This window comes from Dicentrarchus labrax, unplaced genomic scaffold, assembly GCF_905237075.1.
Source record: "Dicentrarchus labrax unplaced genomic scaffold, dlabrax2021, whole genome shotgun sequence".
NCBI classification, from domain to species: Eukaryota; Metazoa; Chordata; class Actinopteri; family Moronidae; genus Dicentrarchus; species Dicentrarchus labrax.
Genome location: NW_026136706.1, coordinates 25,609,602 through 25,632,350, shown reverse-complemented (window position 1 = coordinate 25,632,350; position 22,749 = coordinate 25,609,602). Strand labels below are relative to the sequence as shown.

The 22,749-nt window shown below is 38.8% G+C and overlaps 2 protein-coding genes across 5 annotated transcripts; one reads left to right on the top strand and one right to left on the bottom strand.

Moving 5' to 3' along the window:
• The first annotated feature begins 2,029 nt into the window (after positions 1 to 2,029).
• Positions 2,030 to 13,432, top strand: LOC127365339 (trace amine-associated receptor 13c-like). 4 transcript variants are annotated; one of them, XM_051403353.1, is made up of 3 exons: positions 2,031 to 2,294; positions 2,587 to 2,735; positions 10,754 to 13,432. In XM_051403353.1, the coding sequence occupies exons 1-3, from the start codon at positions 2,125 to 2,127 to the stop codon at positions 11,422 to 11,424; spliced, it is 990 nt and encodes a 329-aa protein (XP_051259313.1). In that variant the 5' UTR covers positions 2,031 to 2,124; the 3' UTR covers positions 11,425 to 13,432. The 4 variants fall into 4 exon arrangements, with proteins under 4 accessions (XP_051259314.1, XP_051259313.1, XP_051259315.1 ...); XM_051403354.1 differs by lacking the exon at positions 2,587 to 2,735 and having other exon boundaries at positions 2,030 to 2,294; positions 10,605 to 13,432; XM_051403355.1 differs by lacking the exon at positions 2,587 to 2,735 and having other exon boundaries at positions 2,204 to 2,563; positions 10,583 to 13,432.
• Positions 13,433 to 14,011: 579 nt separating this feature from the next.
• Positions 14,012 to 20,577, bottom strand: LOC127365364 (CD209 antigen-like protein E). The gene is made up of 6 exons (XM_051403397.1): positions 20,453 to 20,577; positions 20,252 to 20,353; positions 17,508 to 17,642; positions 16,316 to 16,458; positions 14,691 to 14,794; positions 14,012 to 14,444 (listed from the first exon to the last, which is right to left on the bottom strand). The coding sequence occupies exons 1-6, from the start codon at positions 20,520 to 20,522 to the stop codon at positions 14,288 to 14,290; spliced, it is 711 nt and encodes a 236-aa protein (XP_051259357.1). The 5' UTR covers positions 20,523 to 20,577; the 3' UTR covers positions 14,012 to 14,287.
• Positions 20,578 to 22,749: the final 2,172 nt, after the last annotated feature.

The following is a 22,749-nucleotide window of genomic DNA, read 5'->3' as shown; positions in this document are numbered from 1 at the left end:
GTAGCAGAGTGGCCTAGACCTACTAACCTGAAACAGCTACAACGGTTTCTTGGTTTCGCAAACTTTTACCACCGTTTCATCAGAGACTACAGTCGGGTTGCTGTACCACTCAGTATTTCTGGTGGCCTACCATTGAAGCTGACACCAGAGCATACAGTACATCTCTGCCTGCACTGTGTATGCTTGCGAAAAAACAGCTTGTGAGACTGCAGACCTCCTAGTTCATCATGTGTTCCCTCAAGTTTGAGAATCCTTGCTGAGTGTCTTCTCTGGTTTTCATCTCCAGACCAATGCACAGCAAAACTAGTTAATCAGGACCTGGAAGCTACCCTCCGTTGCATCACTGTTAACAACCCATCTTCTTGGAGCACACAACTTGCCTAGGTGGAATATTCCCACAACTCTCATCAGCGCAGCCACTGGTATGTCCCCTTTTCAGTGTTCATTGGGCTATCAGCCCCCTCTGCTCTCTGTTCAGGAGGAGAAGATTGTAGTTTCTTCTGTCCAGGCTTACCTTCGTAAAATCTAGAGAGATGCCCATTCTGCCCTGCTTCACTCCTCAGACCGCAACTGACAAATCACTAATCATTACTGGACTGGACTACATTGGTCCCTTTAAAGTCCTCTGACCTGCACTTCAGCGAGCCAGCCTGCCTGCTCCTTCTGCTCAGGCACACTACCCAGATCAGAGCCAGAGCTTCACATCACCATCTCATCAGCCCTGAACTAGTTTTACAATAAACACAACAGTCACAGACCATATGAGCATTTGCAGATGGGGGGATATACACAGCCATCACGATGGCATGCGAAAATTCCTTTGGTAGGTAGAAAGGCCTGACGCTGATGGCTAACAGCTCCATGTCCTTTGTGCAGAGTTGTTCTTAAATAGTGATGTGCCCAGAATTACACCATCTATCATTGACAAACACCACCAGCCCCCTCCTTTCTTCTTACCACTCTCATTGGTCCTGACCGCCCGCACCAATTGGAATTGTTATAAATTGTATAAATTAAATAAAAACAAAAGCTGATTTTGTACAAATGTTCTATAAATAAAGAAAATGGCATGAACAGGTTTCTTGTTAATTAATGTAAAATTGTTTCAATATATTAAAATTAACTAATATCACCAGTATTCAACATTAACCAGCACTTTCAGTTTGGTTTGGTAGGTGTCAATGTACATCCAATATTTCTGCCTGACATTTCTCTGTTGATTCAAGGGCTGAACAATTAATTGAAAATCAAAATCACAATATGGCAAAGTGCAATATCCAAATCACAGAAGCTGATTTTGTTTGATAAATTTGTGACAAACAGCATTATAATGAAGTATTGTAGTGCTGCAGAGATTCCCATGTTGTGAATCATATAGTCAAAAAAGAATTGCAATTAGATGGGCTTTTTGTTAACATATTGTGCAGTCCAAGTTGATTTACTCATATTTTACAATCTGGGAACAATGTCAGTAGTTAACCAGGGGTAAATAAACAAGGCATAAGGCAACTGCAGGGGATTAGTACAAAGTGGGCATGCCTCCAAAGGTAAACTTGTGGGTAGCCACAGAATCCATTTTCCTTCAGATATCTTGACGTCACAGGTCAAGAGACCATGCCAGTTTTTTCAGCGCCAAAATTTTGCCTAATTTTGGAGTGTTATTTAGCTGACAAGTTAGCATCATATGGTTGGTAGCAATGGATGCATTACGTCATCTAGTTTCATATGAACTATGGATCTTCACTCTAGCTTTAAAACAGAACTCAATAATGCCTCTGAAAGACAGATTATTGATTGGAAATGCCCCTAATCGATAATGGCATTGGTATGAATAGTCTTTTCAGTTTCCATCCCTACACATAACTGCACCAAGTGGCCCACAAAGCAGCATGTGGTGACTTTGTTTGTTTGTTTGCTTGCTTGCTTTTTAAGGATTTCTATTTTACAGAAACAACTACGTTCATGAGTAATGGAAGCCAGACTATGACATATTTGGCCTTCTGAATGAATATAATTTGCATATGGGAGGGGAAGGGAGGACGGATAGACATTAATCAGATGTCTGACAAAGAACTTTGATCACAAAGCTGACAGAGCTCAACAGATTCTCCTCTCTATCTGAAAATGAAGGCCCTGGAAGAAGCTGAGCTGTGCTTTCCACAAGTCAACAACTCCTGCAGGAAGACAATACACCCTGAATTGGAAGTTGCGCTCATTTACAGTCTGCTGTCCTGCATTACTCTGCTCACTGTGGTTCTCAACCTGCTGGTCATCATCTCCGTCTCCCACTTCAGGCAGAGATAAACTTTTCAGCTTGGCCTATAAATTGTTTGGTTTTTTGGTTACACTTACATAGTTTTGAGTTAGGCAGAATATTGTCACATTTAGGTATCTGATGAAAACATTAGCAGATTTTGACAAAACAAAAGATTCTGTTTTTTTCCATGTGCCTTTACTAGAATGTTGTGCTGTTAGGCTTATGGCTACAGGCCAATTCATACTACTAATGTTATAACTACTACAAAAATGATTCTTACACGCACTGTATATGACAATGTGTTCAGTGTTGATATTTTCCCATTTCAGGCAGCTCCACACCACCACCAACCTCCTCATCCTCTCTCTGGCTGTTGCAGACTTCCTTCTGGGTTTGCTGCAGATGCCAATTGCAATCCTCTCCTTCCAAGGCTGCTGGATGCTGGGTGACTTTGTATGCGCTGTTCATTACTTTTTAAGTTTCCTTATTGTCAGTGTTTCAGTAGGAAACATGGTGCTTATATCAGTCGACCGCTATGTGGCTATTTGTGACCCCATGTTGTACTCCACCAAAGTCACTCCGAAAAGAGTTAAGTTCTGCATTGCTCTGTGTTGGATATTTTCAGCTGTTCACAGCACCTGGATACTGAGGGATTTATTGAAACAACCAGACAGGTATAGATCCTGTTATGGAGAGTGTCTCATTATAATGAATTATGTTGAAGGAGCTTTTGACTTTGCTGTGACCTTTGTTGGCCCCATCGTTGTCATCATAGTTCTATATCTGAGAATATTTGTGGTGGCTGTGTCTCAGGCTCGTGCCCTGCGCTCCCACAATGCAGCTGTCACACTCCAGCGGTCAAAGACAGTAACTGCTAAGAAATCTGAGATGAAGGCAGCCAGGACTCTCGGTGTTGTTGTAGTTGTGTTTATTCTGTGCTCATGTCCATACTACTGTTTCACTGTTGCAGCTGAGAACAACCTGGTGGAGGCGACATCTGTAGTGGCTCAGCTTTGGCTGTTGTATTCAAACTCCTGTCTAAACCCTATAATCTATGCCTTTTTCTACCCCTGGTTCAGAAGATCTATTAAACACATTTTTACACTTCAGACATTTAAGCCCGGCTCATCTGATACCAACATACTATAGAGAAAGACTGTGATGGCTTAAACAATTCTTTCTCTACTAAGGGAAAATAATTTTTCATGCTGTTGTCAATACATCAAATTTACATGTCCTAACATTAGGAAAATTAAATATAATATGAAGAAAGTCAATGTATGTTTATAGAATGCAAAATCACATATACATTTGTCTGTATCAGACACCCTGATTCTTTCATTCTTTGTTTGCTTTTGATTGCCGACACCGGACAATAATTACCTGGATCCAAAAGATCCAACGGTATCCAAGTTTATGGAAATGTACCCAGGTCTGCATGTCATATCATATATCATATATAATATCATATCAAAATGAAAATAAAATCTGTCTAAGATACAGTCTGTTATCTTCTGGATGCAGAAAGTATCTGTTCGTATACAAAAGTATCACCACCTTGGTTGTAAGTGCATTTCTTTGTTTATTATGTGTATTCTCTGCTTCAGTTATCCCATTAGAATGACAATAGAACATTATTTTAAAAAGAATATTGCTTTTGTTGAGAAATCTTGTGAATGTTATTTTTATGGCAACACAAAGACCTGTAGCCTATAAGGATAACCACCAAACTTAAGCTCTGATTGGGGACTTGGTTTCAGGGTAGAGTAAGGTAATTCACTGTGTTTGATCATTTCAAAACAAATATTATTTCTGTCATCTGCTTATAATACTAGGCTGTTAACCTGTAATAATGCCATGTGTTGCAGTTCCTAGTTCAGACAACTGGCACCTTTTCTATTCCAATTCAGGCATAGTTATACAGTGGCTTGCTTTTTCTGACTGAGGAACAATATTAAATTTTTTTTTAAAAAGTAAATAAATAGGATCTGTTTGTGCACAGTAATTAAATGGAATCAATGAAAGTGTCAATAACATATAACGTTAATATATCAATAACTAAATATCTATGAGTGGATGTATCAATAGAATTTTCATTAGCAATCCTTAAAAATAATATAGTTACAGTATTAGTTTTCCCTCATTAATTGGCAAATGTCAGTTTATAAGGGGTTTTATTAAACTTGTACCAGTTATACCAGTTGTACCACAATACATTTGTATTTATTTATTTATTTATTTATTTTCATAACAATTTTGGTTACGGAAACACACCATTATATAATCCGTCATGACCATAAGGACAAAAGGCCTTGATATAACAGTGTATGGTCTACACAATATCAAGTGTCTTAATAACATATTATGTTTGCTTCAGTCTCAGTATCTGTCACCTGGGCTTTCAAGTGAATAAAATTGGCCATTATTTAACCTGATTCTGATTCCTCCCAGAAATAATACCATTCAGCTTCTCTCATGCACTGTACCTGGTTGTGGCCAGCACTGTGCTACAGCCACTGATCACCTGAATTGTAAAAATGTTTTGACCACACCCATGTGTGTTTTGAAATTTAGGAGTTTTGGAACAACTAAAGTATTTGTATTTTACAAAATGGTACTTAAGCAGGGTGTGGGTGTGGCTTAAACATGAAGTGGGTGTGGTTAGCCAGAGGTAATTGAAATTGATATGTGTTGATCAGAAGTTGCTACATGAAAACTACTTACACAACCTCAGAATTGAGCTTCAGAACAATGTTTTTGATCACTAGAATAAGAAATGCATTTACAGGAAAAGTATTTTTTATATAAGATTTGCTATATTTTTAAGTACTGATACTGACACATTTTACTCTGATGATACTCGTACTGGGAAAAAAGTACGTTATCTGTACCAGATACTTGTTTCAACTAAGTACTGGCTCAATTAATAAACAATTTAAATTTAGTTTTAGTGGGTTTGGGGGTCTGTAAGTAGGGTATACGAGTGGGCAGCTTGAGGATATGAGTGAATTTGACAAGGGCCAAATTGTGATGGTTAGACGACTGGGTCAGAACATCTCCAAAACTACAGCTCTTGTGGGGTGTTCCCGGTCTGCAATTCAATTCAATTCAATTCAATTTTATTTGTATAGCGCCAATTCATAACAGAAGTTATCTCAGGACACTTTTCAAATAGAGCAGGTCTAGACCGAACTCTTCAACATTAATTACAGAGACCCAACAGTACCACCATGAGCAAGCACTTGGCGACAAGGGCAAGGAAAAACTGCCTGTTAAAAGGCAGAAACCTAGGACAGATCCTCCGGCTCTAGGTGGTTGGTCGTCTGTCTCGACCAGTTGGGGTGAGAGAGAGAGAGAGAGAGAGAGAGAGAGAGGCAGAGAGAGAGAGAGCGAGAGACAGACAGACAGACAGACAGACAGACAGACAGACAGACAGACAGACAGACAGACAGGTGCACAGCAACAACAGTATTGGCAATGCCAGTCAAGCAGGACCATGGCAGGAGGCTCCACCAGGATCCATGAGAACCTGCGAGACGAGAAAGCACAAGAACTCCGGGGAAGAAGTGAAGTTAGTAACATGCATTAATGGGACATGAATAAGTGCAGAAAGAGAGAGGAAGGGAGGAGCTCAGTGCACCATGGGAAATCCCCCGATAGTCTAGGCCTATAGCAGCATAACTAAGGGATGGTTCAGGACTCACCTGATCCAACCCTAACTATAAGCTTTATCAAAGAGGAATGTCTTAAGCCTACTCTTGAATGTGGTGAGGGTGTCTGCCTCCCGAACCACAACTGGAAGCTGGTTCCACAGGAGAGGAGCTTGGTAACTGAAGGCTCTGGCTCCTGTTCTACTTTTAGAGACTATAGGAACCACAAGTAGCCCAGCATTCAGAGAACGTATTGTTCTAGAGGGGTAATAGGGTACTATGAGCTCTTTAAGATATGAAGGGGCCTGACCATGAAGAGCTTTATAGGTGAGGAGGAGGATTTTAAATTCAATTCTACATTTTACAGGGAGCCAATGCAGAGAAGCTAGTACAGGAGAGATGTGATCTCTTTTTCTAGTTCCTGTCAGTACTCGTGCTGCAGCGTTCTGAATTAATTGGAGCGTTTTAATGGACTTATTGGGGCAACCTGATAATAAAGAGTTGCAGTAATCCAGCCTTGAAGTAACAAATGCATGGATTAGTTTTTCTGCATCTGTCTGTGATAGGATGTGTCTAATTTTTCTAATATTACATAAATGAAAGAAGGCGGTCCTAGAGGTCTGCTTTATGTGGGAGTTAAATGACAAATCCTGATCAAAGATAACTCCAAGATTCCTGACAGTGGTGCTAGAGGCCAAGTTAATGCCATCTAGAGTAACTATATCTTTAGACAGTGAGTCTCTAAGGTTTTTGGGGCCAAGAACAAGAATTTCGTTTTTTTCTGAGTTTAACATCAGAAAATTGCAGGTCATCCAGGATTTTATGTCCGTGAGACATGTTTTTAATTTAGATAATTGATTAATTTCATTGGGTTTGATTGATAAATATAACTGCGTATCATCTGCATTACAGTGAAAGTTAATGGAGTGATTCCTAATAATGTTGCCTAAAGGGAGCATATATAAAGTAAATAGTATTGGTCCAAGTACAGAACCTTGTGGAACTCCATGACTAACTGTAGTATTTATTGAAGATTCATCGTTAACATGTACAAACTGCGAGCGATCTGATAAATATGACTTAAACCAGCTTAGTGTGGTTCCTTTAATGCCAATTTGATGCTCAAGTCTCTCTAAAAGAATATTATGGTCAATGGTGTCAAATGCAGCACTAAGATCTAATAATACAAGTACAGAGACAAGTCCATTGTCAGAAGCAGTCAGAAGGTCATTATTAACTTTAACCAGAGCTGTCTCTGTGCTATGATGAACTCTAAATCCTGACTGAAAATCCTCAAATAAACTATTGTTATGTAGAAATTTACACAACTCTTTGGCGACTACTTTCTCCAGAATCTTAGAGAGGAAGGGGAGGTTAGAAATCGGTCTATAGTTGGCTAAAACCCCTGGGTCAAGAGTGGACTTTTTAAGAAGGGGTTTAATTACAGCTACTTTAAAGGACTGTGGTACATATCCTGATAATAAAGAAAGATTAATCATATCCAGTAAAGAAGTGCCAATTAAGGGAACAACTTCTTTAAGCAGCCTAGTTGGGATCGGGTCTAATAGACAGGTTGATGGCTTCGATGAAGAAATGATTGAAGTTAACTGATGAAGATCGATAGCAGAAAAACAGTCTAAATATATATCTAAGTTTACATTGACAGAAGTCCCTGAACTTGGAGAGCCACTGGTAACTGTTGATGGCAGTTGGTGATTAATTTTTTCTCTAATAGTAATAATTTTATTATAGAAGAAGCTCATGAAGACCGCAGTGGTCAGTACCTATCTAAAGTGCTCCAAGGAAGGAAAAGCGGTGAACAGGAGACCAAGGCTCATTGATGCATGTGGGTAGTGAAGGCTGGCCCGTGTGGTCTGATCCAACAGACGAGAATACTGTCATTTACTTCTTTTTACTTTACTTTACTTTACTGAACTCAAGTTCATCTTGTACAAATGTTCTGTAAATAAAGTTAATACCATTAAAATGTCTGCTTTCTGGTTAATTGGCAAACTTTTACCACCGTTTCATCAGAGACTACAGTCGGGTTGCTGTACCACTCAGTATTTCTGGTGGCCTACCGTTGAAGCTGAAACCAGAGCATACTGTACATATCTGCCTGCACTGTGTATGCTAGCGAAAAAACAGCTTGTGAGACTGCAGACCTCCTAGTTCATCATGTGTTCCCTCAAGTTTGAGAATCCTTGCTGAGTGTCTTCTCTGGTTTTCATCTCCAGACCAATGCACAGCAAAACTAGTTAATCAGGACCTGGAAGCTACCCTCCATTGCATCACTGTTAACAACCCATCTTCTTGGAGCACACAACTTGCCTAGGTGGAATATTCCCACAACTCTCATCAGCGCAGCCACTGGTATGTCCCCTTTTCAGTGTTCATTGGGCTATCAGCCCCCTCTGCTCTCTGTTCAGGAGGAGAAGATTGCAGTTTCTTCTGTCCAGGCTTACCTTCGTCGCTGTCAGAAGATCTGGAGAGATGCCTGTTCTGCCCTGCTTCACTCCACAGACCGCAACTGACAAATCACTAATCATCACTGGACTGGACTACATTGGTCCCTTTAAAAATGAAATCATTAATTACCCCTTAGCTATCAAACTCAAGCTTCCCGGGTCAATGAGAATACATCCCATGTTTCATGTATCGCAACTCAAACCTGTATCCGTCAGTCCTCTGACCTGCACTTCAGCGAGCCAGCCTGCCTGCTCCTTCTGCTCAGGCACACTACCCAGATCCCAGCCATTATTTTTTCACTACCAGAGCCAGAGCTTCACATCACCATCTCATCAGCCCTGAACTAGTTTTACAATAAACACAACAGTCACAGACCATATGAGCATTTGCAGATGGGGGGATATACACAGCCATCACGATGGCATGCGAAAATTCCTTTGGTAGGTAGAAAGGCCTCATGCTGATGGCTAACAGCTCCATGTCCTTTGTGCAGAGTTGTTCTTAAATAGTGATGTGCCCAGAATTACACCATCTATCATTGACAAACACCACCAGCCCCCTCCTTTCTTCTTACCACTCTCATTGGTCCTGACCGCCTGCCCAAATTGGAATTGTTATAAAATGTATAAATTAAATAAAAGTTAATTTCGTACAAATGTTCTATAAATAAAGAAAATGGCATGAAAAGGTCTGGTTTCTTGTTAATTAATGTAAAATTGTTTCAATATATTAAAATTAACTAATATCACGAGTATTCAACATTAACCAGCACTTTCAGTTTGGTTTGGTAGGTGTCAATGTACATCCAATATTTCTGCCTGACATTTCTCTGTTGATTCAAGGGCTGAACAATTAATTGAAAATCAAAATCACAATATGGCAAAGTGCAATATCCAAATCACAGAAGCTGATTTTGTTTGATAAATTTGTGACAAACAGCATTATAATGAAGTATTGTAGTGCTGCAGAGATTCCCATGTTGTGAATCATATAGTAAATGTAATAACTGTCAAAAAAGAATTGCAATTAGATGGGCTTTTTGTAAACATATTGTGCAGCCCAAGTTGATTTACTCATATTTTACAATCTGGGAACAGTGTCAGTAGTTAACCAGGGGTAAATAAACAAGGCATAAGGCAACTGCAGGGGATTAGTACAAAGTGGGCATGTCTCCAAAGGTAAACTTGTGGGTAGCCACAGAATCCATTTTCCTTCAGATATCTTGACGTCACAGGTCAAGAGACCATGCCAGTTTTTTCAGCGCCAAAATTTTGCCTAATTTTGGAGTGTTATTTAGCTGACAAGTTAGCGTGATATGGTTGGTAGCAATGGATGCATTACGTCATCTAGTTTCATATGAACTATGGATTGTATCTTCACTCTAGCTTTAAAACAGAACCCAATAATGCCTCTGAAAGACAGATTTTTGATTGGAAATGCCCCTAATCGATAATGGCATTGGTATGAATAAAGTCTTTTCAATTTCCATCCCTACACATAACTGCACCAAGTGGCCCACAAAGCAGCATGTGGTGACTTTGTTTGTTTGTTTGTTTGTTTGTTTGCTTTTTAAGGATTTCTATTTTACAGAAACAACTATGTTCATGAGTAATGGAAGCCAGAGTATGACATATTTGGCCTTCTGAATGAATATAATTTGCATATGGGAGGGGAAGGGAGGACGGATAGACATTAATCAGATGTCTGACAAAGAACTTTGATCACAAAGCTGACAGAGCTCAGCAGATTCTCCTCTCTATCTGAAAATGAAGGCCCTAGAAGAAGCTGAGCTGTGCTTTCCACAACTCAACAACTCCTGCAGGAAGACAGTACGCCCTGAATTGGAAGATGCGCTCATTTACAGTCTGCTGTCCTGCATTACTCTGCTCACTGTGGTTCTCAACCTGCTGGTCATCATCTCCATCTCCCACTTCAGGCAGAGATAAACTTTTCAGCTTGGCCTATAAATTGTTTGGTTTTTTGGTTACACTTACATAGTTTTGAGTTAGGCAGAATATTGTCACATTTAGGTATCTGATGAAAACATTAGCAGATTTTGACAAAGAAAAAGATTCTGTTTTTTTGCATGTGCCTTTCCTAGAATGTTGTGCTGTTAGGCTTATGGCTACAGGCCAATTCATACTACTAATGTTATAACTACTACAAAAATGATTCTTACACCTACTGTATATAACAATGTGTTCAGTGTTGATATTTTCCCATTTCAGGCAGCTCCACACCACCACCAACCTCCTCATCCTCTCTCTGGCTGTCGCCGACTTCCTTCTGGGTTTCCTGCAGATGCCAATTGAAATCCTCCTCTTCCAAGGCTGCTGGATGCTGGGTGACTTTGTATGCGCTGTTAATTACTTTTTAGGTTTCCTTATTGTCAGTGTTTCAGTAGGAAACATGGTGCTCATATCAGTCGATCGCTATGTGGCTATTTGTGACCCCATGTTGTACTCCACCAAAGTCACTCCGAAAAGAGTTAAGTTCTGCATTGCTATGTGTTGGATATTTTCAGCTGTTCACAGCACCTGGATACTGAGGGATTTATTGAAACAACCAGACAGGTATAGATCCTGTTATGGAGAGTGTCTCATTATAATGAATTATGTTGAAGGAGCTTTTGACTATGCTGTGACCTTTGTTGGCCCCATCGTTGTCATCATAGTTCTATATCTGAGAATATTTGTGGTGGCTGTGTCTCAGGCTCGTGCCCTGCGCTCCCACAATGCAGCTGTCACACTCCAGCGGTCAAAGACAGTAACTGCTAAGAAATCTGAGATGAAGGCAGCCAGGACTCTCGGTGTTGTTGTAGTTGTGTTTATTCTGTGCTCATGTCCATATTACTGTTTCACTGTTGCAGCTGAGAACAACCTGATGGAGGCGACATCTGTAGTGGCTCAGCTTTGGCTGTTGTATTCAAACTCCTGTCTAAACCCTATAATCTATGCCTTTTTCTACCCCTGGTTCAGAAGATCTATTAAACACATTTTTACACTTCAGACATTTAAGCCCGGCTCATCTGATACCAACATACTATAGAGAAAGACTGTGATGGCTTAAACAATTCTTTCTCTACTAAGGGAAAATAATTTTTCATGCTGTTGTCAATACATCAAATTTACATGTCCTAACATTAGGAAAATTAAATATAATATGAAGAAAATCAATGTATGTTTATAGAATGCAAAATCACATATACATTTGTCTGTATCAGACACCCTGATTCTTTCATTCTTTGTTTGCTTTTGATTGCCGACACCGGACAATAATTACCTGGATCCAAAAGATCCAACGGTATCCAAGTTTATGGAAATGTACCCAGGTATGCATGTCATATCATATATCATATATAATATCATATCAAAATGAAAATAAAATCTGTCTAATTGTTTTAAAAAGAATATTGCTTTTGTTGAGAAATCTTGTGAATGGTATTTTTATGGCAACACAAAGACCTGTAGCATATAAGGATAACCACCAAACTTAAGCTCTGATTGGGGACTTGGTTTCAGGGTAGAGTAAGGTAATTCACTGTGTTTGATCATTTCAAAACAAATATTATTTCTGTCATCTGCTTATAATACTAGGCTGTTTACCTGTAATAATGCCATGTGTTGCAGTTGCTAGTTCAGACAACTGGCACCTTTTCTATTCCAATTCAGGCATAGTTATACAGTGGCTTGCTTTTTCTGACTGAGGAACAATATTAAGTTTTTTTAAAAAGTAAATAAATAGGATCTGTTTGTGCACAGTAATTAAATGGAATCAATGAAAGTATCAATAACTTATAACGTTAATATATCAATAAGTAATATCTATGAGTGGATGTATCAATAGAATTTTCATTAGCAATCCTTAAAAATAATATAGTTACAGTATTAGTTTTCCCTCATTAATTGGCAAATGTCAGTTTATAAGGGGTTTTATTAAACTTGTACCAGTTATACCAGTTGTACCACAATACATTTGTATTTATTTATTTATTTATTTTCATAACAATTTTGGTTACGGAAACACACCATTATATAATCCGTCATGACCATAAGGACAAAAGGCCTTGATATAACAGTGTATGGTCTACACAATATCAAGTGTCTTAATAACATACTATGTTTGCTTCAGTCCCAGTATCTGTCACCTGGGCTTTCAAGTGAATACAATTGGCCATTATTTAACCTGATTCTGATTCCTCCCAGAAATAATACCATTCAGCTTCTCTCATGCACTGTACCTGGTTGTGGCCAGCACTGTGCTACAGCCACTGATCACCTGAATTGTAAAAATGTGTTGACCACACCCATGTGTGTTTTGAAATTTAGGAGTTTTGGAACAAAAAGTGTTTGTATTTCACAAAATGGTACTTAAGCAGGGTGTGGGTGTGGCTTAAACATGAAGTGGGTGTAGTTAGCCAGAGGTAATTGAAATTGATATGTGTTGATCAGAAGTTGCTACATGAAAACTACTTACACAACCTCAGAATTGAGCTTCAGAACAATGTTTTTGATCACAAGAGTAAGAAATGCATTTACAGGAAAAGTATTTTTTATATAAGATTTGCTATATTTATAAGTACTGATACTGACACATTTTACTCTGATGATACTCGTACTGGGAAAAAGTACGTTATCTGTACCAGATACTTGTTTCAACTAAGTACTCGCTCAATTAATAAACAATTTAAATTTAGTTTTAGTGGGTTTGGGGGTCTGTAAGTAGGGTATACGGGTGGGCAGCGTGAGGATATGACTGAATTTGACAAGGGCCAAATTGTGATGGTTAGACGACTGGGTCAGAGCATCTCCAAAACTACAGCTCTTGTGGGGTGTTCCCGGTCTGCAGTGGTCAGTACCTATCTAAAGTGCTCCAAGGAAGGAAAAGCGGTGAACAGGAGACCAAGGCTCATTGATGCATGTGGGGAGTGAAGGCTGGCCCGTGTGGTCTGATCCAACAGACGAGAATACTGTCATTTACTTCTTTTTACTTTACTTTACTGAACTCAAGATCATCTTGTACAAATGTTCTGTAAATAAAGAAAATACCATTAAAATGTCTGGCTTCTGGTTAATTGGTGTGATATTGTTTCAGTATATCAAAATCAATCAATTTCACTTCATCCCAGGAACCCTTTTGGATAATGGGTGAATCAGTATTGATCAGTCCCAGTCATGAATGAGAATATGACGAGTATTCAGCAAAAAACATAACATGCACGCTCAATTTGGTTTGGTAACTGTCAATGTACATTCAATTTTTCTGCCTGACATTTGCTGACTGACTGTTGCTGCACAATTAATTGGAGTGTCATCAAAATCACAATACAGCCTTGGGCAATATCCAAATCACAGAAGCTGAAAGTTTTTTGATAAAGGTTACATTTAAAACCATAACAGCTTGAGAATACTGTAATGCTGTCTTAAATTATCAGTACAGAAGTCTAAATCATATAAATGTAAAGCAATAAGTATAATGCATACATCTTTATTTGTTATAACGTTTTTGGATTGGACTATATAATGCCATAGTAATTAATTTTATTTAAGAATGGGTTGATACTAGTTAGGTGGAAAGGCCAAAGCATCGAATGTGAGTGTGAATGTCTTCATCTATCAAACAACAAACTGTCAAGGAAAGTATTGAGTCAATTTTATTTATTAATACCTATATACTATATATTCAATGTAATATAATCGCAACGCTGGGGAACATTATTTTACTTTGTTTCATTGTAGTCATCAGCACAGGCTGTACACCTGTACACAAATACATTCTACAAATCCCAGTTTCCTGCATTCATTTTCCCTGTTTGAAGAACTAACCCTTTACATGTAGTTTATCTCTCTAACACATACAATAACACTATTAAAGCATTGTAAAAGTATTTATAAATGTATAATTTCAAAACTCAAGCCATTTTTTCACAGATCCATTGGAAAGACACATCACACAGCCGATCATTCCAGTTTGCTTCAGTTTCTCCGTTAACTGTGAAATGTGCACAGTCCTCTTCACCCCACTGTGGGTCTCCACCACCGTTGTCAGGCTGACCTCTCGCCCAGTACCTAGGAGGTTATTAAGCTGGTGAATTTTCACAGCATTTCCCACTTACATTTTTTGGTAAGTTTAAAAAGAGAGAACCCACCCATTAAAGTCAACCAATAAGTTTTCTCTGCAATGTTGAAAATTAGGTTCAAAATGATTCTGATAACAGTTATTTAGACAGTCATACGCATATAAATGTCCTAATGTATATGTTGTATATGTGCCTATATTCAAATAAGGTGTAGAACATTTACTGTATGCCTTACGCCAGAGTCAGTGGAGTTTTATCAATCCATTTCCAGGTGCCCTCATTGTCTCTGTCAGTCAGACCAATCCAGGTTTCCTTCGTGATGTTTTTAGTGAGGAATTCCTGTTCAAGGAAAGAAATCCCTTCTTTTAGTTTGAACCTTATTATATATGAAATTTGCATTGATTATTCTCAATCCAATAAGATTCACTTAAAACTTGAACTAGCATAAAATAAATATTACATACTACTACTATATATTATAATATGATATTATTTTTAAGAATATACATATTTAGAACTTTATGTCCATATCTGTATCATCTGTACAACTTCAAATACAGATGTAAGTTCATTATAAGAGATGGCAGGGCATGAATCAGTTTGGTGTTTTTTATAAGCAGGTGAAAAACATAAAGACATATGCAGACGAGGCAAACTTCAATCTAAAGGAGGGGAAATAATCTAATTTGCCATTGTGCCATCATTACTCCATCCATTTTTAAAACTAAAGGGTGATATCAAACTGATATTTGCTCTCTTTTCAGATTCAATGGATTCATCCATAGAATTAGAGATTACATTGCTCCCATTCTAACCAACCCAACGCTGTTTACAGATCATAAAAACATAAAATATATTCCAATAAAACATATGGTGAGGAGGAGAAAGCATAGTCAGTGGTGGAAGAATTACTCTAAACTATGTTTTACTTTAATAAAAATAGCAATATCACAGCTGGTAAAGGTGGGGCTAATTTTAAAGGTCCAGTGTGTAACATTCAGGAGGGAGATTTATAGGTATGTTTTCATTATCACCTAAAAGTAAGAACTGTTGTTGTTCCCTTAGAATAAAGCTTTTATATCTACAAACGCAGCGGTCAGCTTACATTGAGTCCAAACACTGGCTCTAGATAGGGACATTCATGTTTTTGATGCGTTTCGTGGCCACCAGGGGGTTTCCTTCATGCTTGGAAGGGGAGGGTGTAGCAAGGAAGTTAGATCTGTAATTATACCACTAGATGCCACTACACACACTGAACCTTTAATGACTATATATACTGCTGGCTTGTTTATTTTCTAATAATAAATCATAGTTGATTAGTTGATTTAATTTTGTATTACTAATATGATTATGCAAAGAAACTATCTAAAGCCTTAAATCTAGAATGTAGTGGAGTACATATTGTATGGTGCATATAGAGTCAAGCACCTTGCAATTGTACTTAAGTAGAGTACTAGTAATTCACTTATTTCCACTGCGGGTGGTCTGCTGCTTGAAGAAGGCTTGAAGTTTAGATGAAAAAAAAAAAATCTACTGGAAATTAAAATCCACTGTGCTGCCAGGTGCAGCATAAGTCCCATCCTACCAGTGTATCTTTAGTAAATAAGTAAAAGGATATAAAAACCCACTGTGTATCTAAATTACTTTTTACTGTTTACAAGGTACAGCATCATGAGTTGAACTTCATTGATCCATTAAATATTGTCCTTGTGTTTTGTCTGCGTTTTAATAAGTTGTTTATTTAACTTTTTTTAAAGCCGCTGGTTTGTGGAAAGCTGGTCAAACGCTTGTACATAAAGCATTTAGGCAAATTGTCTTAGATGGCTTTTTATGGATCTATAAGGAAAAAGTCCACACTACCTGTTCTTCAGAACTGTCTATGATCACAAGATCCCCTCCTCTGTCTCTGCAGTCTTGTCTGCCTGTTTCCCAAGAAGCAGATGTCGTGGAGAAGAAATAACAGGTACAACGGAACATCCTCCAATCTGCAGGACAAGTTTTCTCTATAAAATGCACCAAAGAAAACTCAAATTAAATGCAGGTTCTGTGGATGAAAATGTTTGTGTATATAGACATTTATTATACAGTGGACAATGAATCAAAACAAAACAGCCAGATGACTTACCAGAATATAACAAAAACAGTACACTAAAATATGCTCAAACAAATCTTGCTCCATGTTTGATCAGCACTGCCTAGTTTGACAGTTTGATCTGAGTTTGGTGCGTTGAGCTGGACGGACTCACTGAGAATGACCTGTCAATCACAAGGTAGCCACGCCCTAATGCATACCATGATTTATCGTCTATTTTACTCTAAATGGCAACCTCATTTACTAAATGAACATCATGCTGTATGGAAGAAGACTGAAACTAGAGATTGAGACCATACTATCAGCCTTTTTTGCAGCCCATGGAGCTCCCCCTGCTGGCCATTACATAGAATGCAGGTTTAAGACACTTACACATTGGCTTCACTTGACAGACCCAGAAGCTCTGTCCACTATATACTGTCAATGATATTTACTGGACCTTGAGCAGCACTGACAGCTATCATTCCAATGTTTTTATACTTTTAACAAACAGATACATCTTCTTTATGTTGGTTATTTACTGTTACTGATTAATGTCCCCTGTTTTCTTGTATGCCCTCTTGTTTGTTGTGTTTGTCTACTGTGAATCAAATTTCCCCTTGACGGAAAAAAAAGGAAGGCAATATAAAAAAAGAATCCTGGGAAGCAAAAATAGTAAAGCTTGGAAATCACTGTATAAAGATTGTGTGGCCACATTTAAAACATTTGAAAATGTTGTCTTGTAACTAGATACTAATAGCATCTTAAAGTGGAAAAGGTGTCTTATTCCGAATAAATGTATGTTTAAATATATTGAGAGACTTAATAAAGTTATAAAATAAAGTTATTAGGACGAGGCAAACTAACCTTAACTATAGTTTACACCACTTAGAATAGGATATAAGTGTCATAATCATATTCTCTGAATCATGCTTTTCTATAATCGACAGCTGTGTAGAACCCACACAGGCAAACACTCACTCTGTTTGGACAATCTCTGAAGCCTGTCCACCTCTTTAGTCATTTCAGTGAGGCTGGAATTCAGCAGGTCTTTCTCTTCAGACACAGAGGACAGCTTGTCATTGATGGTGGAGAGTTCTGCAGATGAGTCATGGTCTGAAATAAATGCATATATGTTTTTTTTTTTTTGCTTATGCAATCTGTTAAATATCTCAACTCAAAGGCTGAAGTCAAACTCTGGTATGACTAGAATATCAATGGACCAGATCAGTGTGGCATCATACTGTGCATGTCCTTCACTGGACCTGTACGTGCTGCAGAGGGTTGAGAGTTGACCCTCACCAGATACAGAGTCCTTGAATGGGACAATGACAGCGTGTGCCTCCAGGAGGTAGAGTAGGGCCTCCAGATTAAAGCAGGCTGAGGGTCAAAGAAAAAGGGATTTCTACATCAAACCTGAGGACGTGCACAAAGCGGCATCCCAGCTGACACTTTGAGGTCCCTCATGTACCACAAGTAAGTCACTGCCCTGGAGAGGAGGTCAGTTTAAAATTGAGGGTGTCACAACCCACATTTCCCAATCGCACCACTCACAGAATGCTTAAATGGCATCTATGTACACATGTGGGGAGTCCTACAGATAGAGGAATGTCAGCTTGCATTCCTTCCTAAAGACACCCAGCAAGACTCTGCCAACATCCATCCCAGTTTGAACACAGCCCCCCTTCAGTATAGAACATTAAACAGAATATTTTCACCAAACACTCTTTTAAAAATTAAAACATAATTGTGGCACGTGCAAAAGTTTCTGAGTTCTCAGACCTTTGTCAGCTCCTTAGGCCTGAGGCATGTCAGCAATTGTGATTAGGTCAGCTGGTGCCAATTTTAAAGCTTTATAACTACTCAGACTCAGAGCAGCTACCTCTTTGAATTGAATATGTACGTAACTGCAATGTTTCAAATTCCATTAATTTTTGGGAGTCTTTGCACCAGTTTGTAAATTGACCACCGTTAACAAAAGGGCTGTCATGTCACCAACAGAAACATCACAAAATGAAGCCACAGGAATCTTTCAAATCACCTATACAGCTGCACCTCTTCCTAATTGCGTTTATGACTAAAAGTAGAGTATGTACTGCCCAGTGCACCCTTGGTACCTATGGTACTGTAGAAAAAAGGTTTCTGAATTTTGGCATTCACTTGGCACCAAAGTATAGGTTCTTGTGACAGCCCTATTGCCCTCCCATCTGTTGGGTCAACAAGATCAGTAATATCCAGGTTATTTGGACCTGCCAATTTGGTTCAGGAAGACCACCACCTTTATGAAGCAGCAGGTACTGGCCTTCTCATCTGCCTTGTAGACTAAGGACAGGATGGTGTGGGAAGGTGAGATCATGATTCAACATGTGGATGTGTCGCCACATCCGTTTCTGGATGGTGTGCCTACTTTTGTCTTTGTGGGAGCAACTCTTTAAAGCTGTGGCAGCATTTAGCAGCTCTGTTGCCATTATTTAAAGTGGTCCCTTTTTAGAAACCTGTTGTCCGGCATAGTGCTGCTTTCTGAGATAGCCATCATTCATGTACTTAATTAAATATATATATAATAGAGGCGGCTGTGGCGCAGAGGCAGAGCGGGTCGTCCCTTAATCAGAAGGTTGTTGGTTCGGTCCCCGGCTCCTAGCGCCACATGTTGAAGCATCCTTGAACGAGATACTGAACCCCGAATTGCTCCCATGCATCGATGTGTGAATGTGTGTGAAAGGGTGAATGTGGCACGTAGTGTAAAGCGCTTTGAGTGGTTAAGACTAGAAGGTGCTATACAAGTACAGGTCTTTACCATTACATTTAATTGTGTAACACCCTGCATTTTTCTACTGACGCAAGCTTAGATGTGGTCTTGAGCTTGTTTTTTAGGGAAATAGAAATATGGGTTATGTAGATGTGGGTACAGTAATTCTTTGCTAATATTAGCTTTGCCAAGAGATGTGTCCCTGGATGAGCTCAAAGGATTTTTTTTTTTTTTAAGTATATTTTTTTAGGCTTTTATTGCCTTTATTATAGTGACAGCTGAAGACAGACAACACAGGGCCGCAGGTTGGATTCGAACCCTAGGTCGCTGCAGCAAGGACTCAGCCTCAGTACATGGGTTGCCAGCTCAACCCACTGAGCTATCTGGACGCCCCTCAAAGGATTATTTATTATTCTCTCAGGAACAGAAGGTTGTATTGGCTCAGAACCAATGTCCATCGGGGAGGAGGAACACACCAGTTTTTGTTGTGACACTTTTTGGTAAATTTTTTGAAAGGGAGTTTATTGCAGCAATATGAAAGGAAGAAGCTAGGGGCACCAAACACGGGACAGTACAACGAAACAGCCACGCACAACCAATTTAGTGGTTGTACCACATAAGGTTCAGAAGTTATAATCGTTGAAGATATGGCAAATCCAAACAGTGCTGTAGTGTCTTTATAATAATATCTCCTTATCTTTTCTCAGACAGTGTTGATACTTTTTACCATTTTACCAAATTCTTTTTCTTTCCAAATATATTTACAAGTACTTCATGATGTCAGTGTTTGAATTTATTCTGTGGTGCTTTTCAAAACAGATCAAGTACTTTAAAGACAACGAGTTAAGGAAAATATTGACAAAAGTCAAGAAAAAATACATCACAGAAAAGCCAGGACACCCGTATCTTTAGAGCAGAACAATGTTCCTGAAAATTACAATTCAAACTGACATTAACTTATGAAAACCAGACTCACAGAAGACACTGAGGGTGATGAGTCCAACCAGCAGCAGAACAGTGAACAGACCCAAACAGAGAACAACAGATCCATGAAATCTCCTCTCAGAGCTCATGGGACCTGAAAGACCAGTGAATACAGTCAAGTGTACAATATTAATAATGACAGATGATAATATGTATCTGTGCACAACCTCTCAGTCTGACTGAATGGTCTTACCTGTCTGATTTGCTGAGGGTCTTGAGTTGACGGGTTTGTCATGTTCAACATTGACATAGATCTCCTCCATTGCTCATAAAGTCACCAACTATTTCATAGAGAGTCAGCACTGCAGCACTGCTACAGCACAGCAGAACAATGACGTGGTTGCAAATTTCTCTGTAATTCTAAGGAAGTGACAACAATCAACTACCAATTTTTTTTCCACGAAGGATGGGTTAAATGCAGAGGCCAAGTTTCATTTCATGTACGTAAAATGGTGTATGTATACTGTGAATATGACAATGAAAAGATTTTCCTTTTCCTAGATACTGTACATACGTCTTATGTCCTCAATTTACAACTTTTGAAGAAGAAGAAGATATACTTTATTGATCCCCTAGGGGAAATTGTTCTTTTCACTCTTTTTATACACACACAAGCTGAAATGCACACTTCATGCACTTGTGGACATGCAAAGGGGAGAGAGATGGTGGAGTGATGGGACTGCAACATTAACAGCACCCCATGAGCAGGTTTTTTTTGGGGCTAGGTTGCCTTGCTCAAGGGCACCTCGGCAGTGCACAGGAGGTGAAACTGGCACCTCTCCAGCTACCAGTCCACACTCCATATTTTGTGGTCTGTGGGACGTGAACCGGCAACCCTCTGGTACCCAAGCCAAGTCCCTACAGACTGAGCTACTGCCGCCCAACAGTGCTGAAATAGTCATATATTTTATTTTCAGGAAGATTAAATGGACTATTTAATTTTATGATTGCAGATAGGTTTAATAACTCTTTATCATTTCTTTTAAAGCACACATTCCTTACACAAACCACTGATCACCAAAGTAAAGTAACAGATGACATACTCAGTTGTCTGTTAATTTTAAACATACAAAGTTAACATCATTGTGTCATGTTTTGACAAGATTTAGATCAAGGAACTTGGTGGATGTTTCAAAATAGGAAGGGTAGTATAGCACTTCTCATTATTTTCCCCAATCTACTGCACACACTATGCTTCGTATGTATTTTCTTTCAGATGTTTGAAGCATTTCTAGCAGTATTTTAGAAAGGGCCAACACATAATATAAACTTCTGTTATAACAGACCTGCCATTGCATGTACTAGTTGATAGGCATCAATACACAGATAATTAATGTAATGTTTGACATTCCTTTCCTTTTCCTTTATTCCTTTATTTGTCCCACAATGGGGAAATTCCAATGTTACAGCAGCAAAGTGGACAGAGAAAAAACTGTATAAAAACAGTAAGAGTAGGAAATAATAAATAAAAACACTGTACAAGAGAAAAAACAGTCTCCTCCTGCTCAGTCATATTGGCCTGCTCAGCTACAGGGCAGCGGCCTTCTGCAGGTTCAGACCACTGAGAGGTGAGAAGGAGGGAGGCCTTCGTAGCCGAGCAGCTGAGGATTCCCAGCTCAGCCCAAACTCCAGCCGGCTGTAGACACACTAGTTTATAGAGACTGCTTCCTCTTACAGATTAGTTGCTCTTCTGACAATACAAACCTTTATGCTCAACTTTGAATCGATCAAATGCAGTGTTTTTGAATGACATTTTAAATCTACTGTAGGTTGTAACCCACATGTGATTCAAACTCCACTTCAGGCTCAGAAAGATTTGCTTCATCAACATTAGACATTGTCACACTGGTTTTTGTCCCCCCGTGTCCTGGTTTGAACATTTCCACAAATACCAAAAAGTGAATAAGCCATCTTCATGTTGTTTCGTCTGGTTCTGGACAGACCTGGTGTGACAGCAGTCGTCCAGGAAGTTTGGATGTCCGCATGGGCCCTCACACCTACAACACACACACACACAGGCGATCAACTACAATTTAGAGCTGCAATAATCAGTCGACTAATCGATTAGTTGTCAATTACTTAATCAATCAACAACTAGTTTGATCACTGATAAGTAGTTTTGAGTATTTTTTAAAGAAAAGTGCAGAAATTCTTCATATTTTCTGGTTTCTTTTCGTCTTCTAGGACAGTAAATTGAATATATTTGGATTATCTACAAAACAAGACATTTGAGGAACGTCCTCTTAGACTTTGGAAAAAAGGGGTTAACATTTCTCACCATTACTGACATTTTCTGGACCAAACAATTAATCGATTGATCAAGAAAATGATAAACAGATGAACTGATAATGAAAATAATCATTAGTTGCAGCGCGACTACAATTCATCCTGAGGGAACATTAATGTCTGTGCCAAATTAGATGGCGGTAATCACTCAATTGTTGTCAAGAAGATATTTCAGTTATAACATTGTTAAAAATTTAAAGGAAG

Excerpts from the sequence above, each read along its gene's own strand:
- LOC127365339 (XM_051403354.1), top strand. The coding sequence starts at position 2,125 with ATGAAGGCCCTGGAAGAAGCTGAGCTGTGCTTTCCACAAGTCAACAAC. Across the intron at positions 2,295-10,604 it reads ATCTCCGTCTCCCACTTCAG|GCAGCTCCACACCACCACCA; the intron begins GCAGAGATAAAC and ends TTCCCATTTCAG.
- LOC127365364 (XM_051403397.1), bottom strand. The coding sequence starts at position 20,522 with ATGGAGGAGATCTATGTCAATGTTGAACATGACAAACCCGTCAACTCA. Across the intron at positions 16,459-17,507 it reads TCAGAGATTGTCCAAACAGA|AGAAAACTTGTCCTGCAGAT; the intron begins GTGAGTGTTTGC and ends TGCATTTTATAG. Across the intron at positions 14,445-14,690 it reads AAAACTCCACTGACTCTGGC|GTACTGGGCGAGAGGTCAGC; the intron begins GTAAGGCATACA and ends ATAACCTCCTAG.